This window comes from Scatophagus argus, chromosome 18, assembly GCF_020382885.2.
Source record: "Scatophagus argus isolate fScaArg1 chromosome 18, fScaArg1.pri, whole genome shotgun sequence".
NCBI classification, from domain to species: Eukaryota; Metazoa; Chordata; class Actinopteri; family Scatophagidae; genus Scatophagus; species Scatophagus argus.
Window position 1 is genome coordinate 125869 of NC_058510.1, and position 10483 is coordinate 136351.

The 10483-nt window shown below is 41.3% G+C and overlaps 1 protein-coding gene across 1 annotated transcript; it reads right to left on the bottom strand.

Annotated features, from left to right (window-relative positions):
- Positions 1–1928: 1928 nt before the first annotated feature.
- Positions 1929–10281, bottom strand: tmem200ca (transmembrane protein 200C, genome duplicate a). The gene is made up of 5 exons (XM_046371142.1): positions 10153–10281; positions 8261–8447; positions 7962–8181; positions 7274–7452; positions 1929–3905 (listed from the first exon to the last, which is right to left on the bottom strand). The coding sequence occupies exons 2-5, from the start codon at positions 8365–8367 to the stop codon at positions 2750–2752; spliced, it is 1662 nt and encodes a 553-aa protein (XP_046227098.1). The 5' UTR covers positions 8368–8447; positions 10153–10281; the 3' UTR covers positions 1929–2749.
- Between the last annotated feature and the right edge of the window lie 202 nt (positions 10282–10483).

The window sequence follows — 10483 nt, forward strand, 5'->3', positions numbered from 1 at the left end:
ACAGATGAGGCTGCGGCTGAGTTGACGATGATCGATCTTTGTGAAGAGGACCAACTGAAACCTGCCTTGAATTCTGAAAAAGTCTGCCAATGGAAAAGTACCCAAATGTCAAACAGGCTGCACTTAAGATACTCTCAATGTTTCAGTCAACATACCATCTGCAAATCTGTTTTTTCTACCCTGAAATACGTGAAATCAAAGCATCAGTCTGTTCTGACAGACACAAATGTGAAGGAATTGCTTCAAATGGCAACAACTGAGTCTAAGCCAGATCTGAAAAGGATTGTTGAGGGCAAGGATTGCCAGAAGTCCCACTAAGCAACATGCATGGTAAGAGAAAAAATGCTGTTGTAAATTATTATATTTTTGTTTGTAGACATGAACTGAACATTGAACTGAGAGTTTGTTTGTAAGACAGTGCACACACTGTTCATTGTTGAAAATGACTGGCCTGTGGTCTTAGTTCTGTGGGAGTCAATTTTTGTCATTATGTTGATGTGTGGCATTTACAGTAAATCTGGCAGAGCTGAGGTCTCTGTGTGTGTAAGAGAGAGCAAGAGAGTGAGGGAAAGGGATGGGAGTGTGTGTCCATGTGTATGATGTGATTCTTTGCAGTGACACAGTTAAAATTATGGCTCTTAGCCTCTGACTGGTTGGCAACCCCTGCCCTAAGGGGTCGGTGCTGATACTGGGGGAAGACAGAAGGGTGTTGAACATACCTTAGGTGGCGTTCCTCACGTATAAATGTTTAGGTCTTCCCATGTTCGGGGTCTTTCAATCATTCTGACCGCTCGTGTATTGACTGACAACAGGGACAAGACAAAGATTTGACCGACATAGGTGAACTCAGTGTGTTTTATTTAGGTTAACGGATGATTTTTCGGTCCAAATCAACCAAACACAGTGCATATACTCAGAACAAGCAGAGAGTGAAAACCAGCCACTGAACCTTCAGGGAAAAGCCATCACCTGGTTGGATGTTGTGCTGTTTAGTCGAAGCAGGTTATTTTATTTTATTTCATTTTGTGTTATTTTATTTTATTTTTAGAGGAAGACATGGTGTTGCTACAAGGAAAATAAAGAACTAGAAGTGAAAGTGCACAAACTGCTTGTTTCATCAGCAACAACAACCCAGTTTAAAATGTCAGATTATCTTCATATTTAGTGTTAAAAGTTACATGCTGATGGAAATCATGGCCAACATGTTTAAACTAAACTGTTAAGCATTTAGGGGACAGTTTATACATTTGAATGTATACATGATAAACTCAAAGAAATAATAATTTATTAATTTAACCCTTTAACAGCTACTGTTTTTCTGGAATATTTCCTCTAAATTAAAACAAACTGACTACTACTGATTATTGACTGACTTTTGTGATGAATTTAGTCACAAGAGTTTTATTTATTCATTTTTGCAGAAAATAAGAATATGGTTATCTGGAAATTGATTATTTTAAGCTAAAAGCACAATATGAAGATCTGAATAACAACTAATAAGTATTTGATGGGCTGGGAGACATAGGATGTGGGTCTGGGGGCAAAATGAAGCAGAAGTTATTGACGTTTAATTCTTTCATCAGGTTAAGAGCAGTGAAGAGTTGGCAGTCAGTATAAATGAGAGCAGTAAGTTACATAACCTTTTCAAAAACTGTAAATCATAGCAACCACAGGAGGTCCAGACAAAGTTATAAATGTGAGAAAAGTTTCACAAAATTAAACATTACTAGTTTAATGGGTCCACTGAATAAATGCAACATGAGCCCCTTCAGGCTCACACCTTGAGAAGATAATAATGCCCAGGACAATCATTAGCACTGCTGTACTTTTTATAGATCTATCTAGCACTTCATTTAGTTGATTATAATACTTAACTGGAAAAAATATCCTTTACTAAATGAACAGTCCATTGTGGAGATTAAATTTAATTTGATTTAAACTGGTAAAAACTCAGGGAGGAGTTTCCAGTGGTTCCAAATCAAATTATCTGCAGGGTAGTAAAAGGTGTCCCACAAGGTTCTAATCTTGGTCCTCTTTTATTCACCATATGCATAAATTATACAGTATTATCATTGTTCCTCCAAACTGTGATGTATAATTTTATGCAGATGATACTATTTTATATGCCACATGCTTTACATTGTGCTAGTAGTGATTAAAAGACAGACAAAAATAAACTGGAGGAAATATGTGTTCAAAGCAGCATTACACAGAGCCGCTCTGGATATTTTCTCCTACTGTGCAGATAAATTTCAAAATAGTGAGTCCCGAACTCTTGTCATACCTCCAAAAAAGAGTTTTCTCAGCGGATAAGAATCTCACATTGTGGGAACCTCAATATGAACACATGAAACATTACTTGTAGGACACAGCAACACATGATGATTTAATACAAAAACATTTCCATATTTTTTATAAGCAGGCAGTCAGTTAGCACAGTAATTACTGGAAATTAAACAAAGTTGATCAGTTCATTTACTGTTGTGCTGTCATTCATTTATCTGGAAGACTCCTTATTGCTACAAAGAGTTCGACCTCAAAGCCGACAAGTTCCTTTAATCATCCTGCAGCAGAGATGCTTTAATCAGAACAATTCACAGTTTGAATGGAAATTAATCCTGTGAACATTTAACTTTTTGTTTTCAGTTATTTGTGACTTTCAGAACCAACAGGTTCTTCCTTTTTTATGATGTGCACTGATGTCACTAAGAAGTCACATGACTTCAGAGCTGTGCTGTCATTTACTAAGTCATCTCCTGATTGGGTGTACCATCTCCTCAGTCTCCTCCTCTTGCTCCCGTCTCAGACCAGAATCTGCCTGTGAGATCATCCTCAGCTTCTCTCTGTTGGAATACTTCCTGTGTGATGTTACTTCCATGCACTGTGATATCACATGATGTGATGATGTGGTGTCAGTCAACTCAAATGATTCCTCCTCTTCATGCATCAGTTTACTGTAACCTGTCATAATGCTGCTTGCTGGTAGGCTCTGCCTCCTGCATGGGGGAAGTGGCATGGATGAGGAAGAGGACAGGAGGTGAGACAGGGAGGACAGCGATAGATGGGAGGGGGCAAGGGAGGAGGAGGACATGAGAAGGAAGGTCTGGGAGCCTCCTGGTGCTTCCCTGTGAAGAATCGAGGAGCTGCAAGAAACCTGGAAGGCTCGGAGTTGGGTGGGGCTGGAGGAGCACAGAGGAGGTGGTGGACATGCATAACTCTCCTCCTCCCTCTTTTCCTCCTGTCGGTGACCTCCCATCTCTATCCTATGTTCCTCCTCTCCTCCTGTGATCCAGCCTGTTCCAACCCGAGCTGAGTTCCTCTGGGGCCGCGGGCGGCACAGAGGTAAGGTGAAGGCGCTGAGTGCCTCCTTCTGCTGGGAGGTCCAGCAAATCGAGGGATTTAGGCTGAGGGGTAGGGAGAGCCTGTGGGAGGAGGGGGTAGGAGGATTATCTGGCTGCTCCTGGTAGATACTGAACACTCTGTCTCCTCCTTCTTCATCACTGCCCTCACCTCCTCCACCTCCTCCTAATTCACCTCCACCTCTACTATCAGCAGACAATGGTTGTCTAGACGAAACTCCACCACCTCCCTCTCCTTCTCCCTCTGCCTGCCTCCTATTCATCAGAGAGGCAGGGTATACCCTAGGTTTTGACTCCAGGCTCATTGATTGGACGTAGTTAACAATGCCGTTGAGGGGATTGGCTGAGGAGCAGCAGGCGGAGGAGGTGTTGGGTTTACGGAGGCTGTGAAGGTCGATGACAGTGGAGTAAATATCCCGCAAGTTGATGACTTTGGTCTTCTTGTCGCGGTTCTCATGCAGAACAGCATTTGCACATATGAATAGGAAAATCCCAATACCCATGATGAGAGGACCGAAGACCTTCAGCCTATCGGAGTACAGATATCTGAAGAGACATTTGACACAGCCAATCAGAGTAGAGAACCCTGGGAGACAGTTAATACCAACCACATAACAGCAGACTGTTTCTTATTTACAAATCCAGCAGCTAGAAAGCAAAATCATTAATCAACTGGGAATGTGTTTGTGTCAACCTGATGAGTCCAATAATCTCTTTTAGATTTTGTTTTTAGACTCTACCAGCTCCTGATATCCTCCTCTTTAGCTGCTGGATGTTTTCCTCACAAAAGACCCAATAAAGGATCACTGAAACCTCCTGAAACACATTTGGAACCTCTGAAAAGATGTGCAGTAGCATTAAAATGACCAGCTGAACCACCAAAAAGGATCACCATAACCCATTTAGTACAACTTATTTAAGGAGCGTCACACCTCCTATAGGACACCAGAACCTTCCACCTGACCACTGAAATCCATTAAAGTACTGCAACTCCTAAAGGACCGTTAAAATCCCAGAATGGCCACTATAAACTTTTAATTGACAACTGAATCCTCTAAAGAACCACTACAAGCTCTTAAAGGACCACTAGAACACACAGTCAATCTGGTCAACCTGCTTTCTCTGCACTCTATTGTATTTTATGTAGCATACATAAGCATTTTATTTAGTATACTTTTAGTCTATTTTTCCTACTAAGAGTTAGGCCTTGTTTGGTTGGTTGTTTGCTTACTTTTTGACTAACTGTCATGTCCTGGTTCTGTTTTTTGATTTTTCCACGTGCCATGTTTCATGTTTGTCTTCTCATGTGTTTTCATGTTTTATGTTCAAGGTTTCTGTCATGTCATGGTTCTCTGTCTTTTGGTTTTTGAGTCCTTGTGTCATGTTCCATGTGTGTCTTGTGTTTCCATGTATTAGGTTCAAGGTTTTTGTCAGGTCCTGCTTTATTTTGAAGGTGAAACTTCCCCTGTGTGTCCTGTTTTCATGTAGCTTTGCTTTTGGTTTTCCTGATTGCTTTCTCCCTCCTAATGTGTTTCACCTGTGTCTCATTGTCTCGTCTATTTAGTCCTTGTCTTCCCAGTCACCTTTGTCAGAGTGTTGTTTGTTGTTGTTGAGTCTATGCCAGGAGATCCATGTCCCGTTTTGCCATGCCATGCAAAGCCTATGTTTAGCCAGGAGAACATGCCACAGCTTTTTCATGATCCCATGCCACAGTGAGTGTGAGCCTTTGTTTAATAAAAGACTGTATTTGGACCTCTGCCTCGCATCACTCAGCTTTTTGATTCTGCATCGGGGTTCAGTTCTTTTTTCGTCAGCTACGATGACATTTGTGACACTAACCTACACTTCTGTAATGTGCAACTGGATGATTGAATTTCCCTCAGGATCAATAAAGTAATGATCTATCTCTCTATCCAGAATGCCTAAAGTAACCCTAGAGGCCTCAAAGGGACCACTAATGTCTCCTTAACAACCATTAGAACCTCTGAAGAAATCACTGTAACTTCCTAACATAGCACTACAAACTCTAAGAACTAGCACCTCCTAAAGAACCACTGGACATCCAAAACAATTACTGGAATCTCCATACCACAAGAACCACTTAAAGAACCTTTACAACTACCCAATAGAATACTAGAGGCTTCTAAAGGACTAGTAGGATGTCTCCAATAACCACAACAAGCTTCTACATGGATTTTCAATCACCATAAGAATCTACATGAACAAATTCAATTTCTACAAGACCCTAAGGGACCACTAGAGTGTCCTAAATAACTTTATAATAATAATAATAACTTTATTAATGTAGCACCCTTCAAAAACCAGGTTTCCAAAGTGCTTAACAATCATTAACCCTCTGGAGTCTGGTATAATTGTCAGTTTTTGACTATTTTTGATTCTAATTTTATATTTCAACTTAGAATTTTTTTTACCTTGCCATTTTGGTATCATTTTTGTTCAGCACAACCTCACAAGTGTGATTTACTGTTATTTTTTTCATTTTGACATACTGTATTAACACACTGGACCTAAAATCGCACAAAAACTATAAAATCCGAGTGGGAAAAATGCGCTGACGTGCGCTGATTGAAGTGCGCTCAATGCGCCGGTGTTTACTGCGTCTTCTTGCATAAAATGCGCGCCCCAAACGCGCACCAAACGTGATGGCAATGTTCAGGAAAAAAACATTGCGTATAATTTTTATCATAACTCGGTTTTTACTTGACATATTAAGAAAATTTAAAAAACTTGTATATAGTTTGAAGTGCCCACTTTTGACACAAATTAAAACGGAGATTCAGCGAGGCTGCGTCTTGCAGCTACGTCGTCTTAAATTGGTCTTGTGATAAGGACGCGCCGGCGCGTCTGTCGACTCCACGGTGTTAAAAACAAAACAAAACAAAGTATACACTGAATAGAAGGTAATGAACAAAATAAATAGCTAAATGCCAGTCTATAAAAGCATGTTTTGAGAAGTGATTTAAAAGAAGTCACTGACCTTGCAAGCTTTATCCAAAGCTTGTTCCAAAGTTGAGGAGGTCTGACAGCAAAAGCCCTTTAGTCACCTTTAGTCTTTAATCTCAACTTTGGAATGACCTGAAGGTCCCCACCCGAGGATTTCAGGCTTCGGGTTGGCTCATAGGGGGTCAACTCTGTTATATAACTTGGAACCAGACCCAGGCGTGCTTTAAAAGTGATCAGTAAAATCTTAAAATCAATGCTAAAAAGGACTGGTAGCCATTGAAGGGAGGCTAGGATAGGGGTAATGTGATGTTGTCTGTTAAAACCAGTGAGAAGCCTGGCTGCTGCATTCTGAACTAGTGACCATTAGAATGTCCAAACGACCACTGAACCTCCTAGAAAACTATTGAAACACTCTAAAAGACCACTACAGCCTTCTAAATGACCATTAGAAACTTGAAAAGGAGCACTGGACCCCCTGAGTATAGTATCACTATAGTATCACTAGAACCAACTAAAGAACCATTCCAAGCAACTAATAATCAACCACTTCAACCTCTTATAGGATATTTAGAATCCCCTTAATTACTGCAAGTACAAAATCACCTATAGAACCACTCAAATCTCCTAAATGCCAACTAGAACCTTTAATATGTCTATAGAACCCCCTCCCCCCAAAAGGAGCCAGGCTGAGTTTACTGTCACTTCTAGATAAGATTATTATTGTTATTTTTTTAATCATTAAGTTTTTATCAAATTTTTAAGGAACATATAAATAAGTACAGGGTGATGATACAAATGTTGGGTCTTGTTTTTGGTGTAGACATCCTACGACATGTCATATAAAAGTGAGATTAGACAATCAAAGCAAATATTACATATAAAAAGAAATCCACATATAAGACTGGATAAGGTTATTGCAGCAGTGGACTGAGGAAAGAAACTTTATTTACCTTTCCAGAAAATCCTCGAGAAAACCTTGTGGAAGCTGTTGAGTTGTCCCGTTAATGATTTGTGTCTGGTTAAAAGCATCATGGCCCCCTCCATCTTCTTCATCTCCTTCTCCATTTTCTTCACCTCCCACTGTGTCAACTCCTGTATTTCCTTTAAGGTCTTTCCTCATCTCTCCTCCCTGGATGCAGTCAGAGAAATGTGCAAAACAGCAGAGTTTCATCTGAAAACTACACTAGTGGTCACAGTTTTCAATCAATCAATCAAACTTTTTTTAATTTGATTTTTAGATCTACTGTTGTTTCCTATTACAGTTTTTCTTGTCTGAAATAATACTCATATATTCCAATAATGACTGAAAATGTTTTTGGTCCTTCTAATCATTTCTACTCTTCATACTGGCCTACGTTCTACTGCCCCCTGAAATGTTTTTCCCCCACCTGACATGTTTTACTGCCAGACATTTTCTCCTTCCCCATAACATGTGCTCATTCCTCATTACATGTTTTACTGTCCACTGATATTTTCTCCTGCCCCTGAGACATTCTACCACCCCCGACATGTTCTGCTGCTTCAGGACAAGTTCTACCACCCCTTCTGTTTTTCTTGTAGTGGCCCCCTACATTTTCTTCTGCCCCTGTGACGTTCCAACACTCACATGTTCTACTGACATTTCCCCACATTTCTCACCTGAGTGTCAGTCGGAGTAAGGGTGGAGCTGCTAGAGGACACTGAAGCCATGGTGGTGCCCTCCTGTGACTGAGAGGTAAAAAAAAGTCCATCTCGAGGCCAGTAGCCCAGAGCTGCCATGACCATGCCCACCAGCAGGACCAGGATGCCGAGTGCAGCCACAAGACCTGAGGCGGAAATCAGCTTCAGCTTCCCCTTTACCACCACAACCTCGCTCCTCCTGAGGGGGCAGGCAGTGACATCATTATGCACTGAAAGGTTACATCATCCCTGAAACTCGGACATTGTTTGTGGGTTACCTCTTTTTCTTGTTCTTCCTCTTATGAGTGTGTGCTTTGTGTGTTTTGGACCTCAGTGAGTCCTGTCGCCGTGCATTGATCCGCAGGAGGCCACCGGTCGCAATCATCACCGCCCACCAATCAGACAGTGGTTCAGCAAGCTAAGCTCTGCCCACCACCACCTCACCTGGACTCAGTCACCAACTTCCTGTAAGACAGAGAGACAGAATCAGAATCATCAGAATCAGAATCAGAATTCCTTTATTTATCTCCGAAGGGAAATTCTTTTTCGTACGGACACTGCACTTGCAGTTTTCCCGACCAAGAAAGAAAAGTGAAAGATATAAAAATAGGATAAACAAAAACCAGATAAGTATAAATCTAAAAATACAGGTATTTACATGTGTACATATAAACATTGTTTATATAAAAGTATGTGTGTCTGTCACAGTGCAGAGTTTAACAGTTTGATGGCGACAGGCAGGAATGATTTCCTGTGTCACTCTGTGGTGCATTGTGGGAGTCAGAGTCCTGTAGTTGATCAAAGACAGGCAGGCCGTCTTGTGATAATCATTTTTTTTTTCTGTGTAAAAAGTAAATATTCAATAACATGAACTTTAGCTTTCACTTTCTACTGGATGATTAGACACTGACACATCAATATTATCTGTTAGTACACATTCACTAACTGAGACTCAAAATAACCTCAAAGAGACACAAAATGACAAACTGTCTGTGGTGCTAGAGTGTTTGGAGTCTGCATATATATATTTGTTCATTACAATGAATAAACAACAAATCTATTAATCATGTTTGTTAAAGAACCAAAACTTTAAACACATGTCAGATCATTTTACAAACATGACTGTCTGCTCTGGGCAGCACGGTGGTGCAGTGGTTAGCACTGTCACTTCATAGCAAGAGGGTTCCTGGTTCGAATCCCAGTCTGGACTCTTCTGTTTGCATGTTCTCCCTGTGCCTGCATGGGTTTTCTCCCACAATCCCAAAACATGCACATCAGCTTAATTAGCTACATTGTCCTGAGGTGTGTGTATGGTTGTCTGTCTTTGTGTGTTGGCCCTGCGATTGACTGGTGACCAGTCCAGGGTGAACCCCGCCTCTCGCCCAAAGTCAGCTGGGATAGGCTCCAGCTCCCCCGCAACCCTGATGGATAAGAGGTATAGAAAATGGATGGATGGACTGTCTGTTCTGCTCAGTTTATTTTCTGACTGTGGAGTTCAGTCTGACCGTGTGTTGAATGAACGAGGATACTGCTAGCTCAGTGTGTGTGTGTGTGTGTGAGCTGACTACACTAAAACCTCACCCTCTGTGATTATTAAAGTGACCTGAGCGCCGTGAGTGAAACATGACACAACATCTCCCAGCATGCACAGTAGCTCCTCCACAGGAGAGCCTGACTCACATCTGTGCCTCCTCCACCTCCTACAACTATCAATACTGATCAGTTTAGACACATACTGACAAATTCTGATCTATACTGACTGATCAATACATACGGATACTAACCAATACTCTCCATTCCAGTCAGTGCAGTGGTCACTTACTTGTAGTCAGTACTGATCAGTGATGCTAAAAACCAATTCATGTTGTTCGGGGTTAATCTATATCACCAAACTGATCAATACTGATTGATACTGATCAATTTCCAACAACACACAAACATAGAGAGTCTGAATGAACTGAAGTCATAACAGAACACAACAGTATTGATCTGTGTTGATCAGTATGTATCAGTGTGGATCTGCATCGGTCAGTATTGACAAGAATTGATTGGTGTTGGTGTGCAGATTATTGACTGATGCTGATCGTCACTGATCAATACAATAACACACTCACACACACACAGACAACCAACAGAGCGCAATAAAACAGAACACAGTGTTTGATCTCACTGTTGGAGCTCCTGTCGCTTCATGTTTCTCTCCTTTTCTCCTCGTCTTCATCATCTTCCTCCTGCTGCTCCAATGTTTCTCTTCCTCCCCTTTAAATCCATCCTCCTCTCGTCTCCTCCTGCCTTCTCCCTCTGCTCCCCCTCCCCCGTCCCTCTGGTTGTTCTGCAGTGATGCTGAGTGAAAACGGACCTCCTCCTCCAACAGACACAGAGAGGGACAGACGGGTTCCTCCCACTGACAACAGCACACAGTATCTGTCTGTCTGTCTAAACCTGTCTGTCCATTTATCTGACTGGATCACCAGCTGTCTTCTTTACTTGCCTGTCTATCA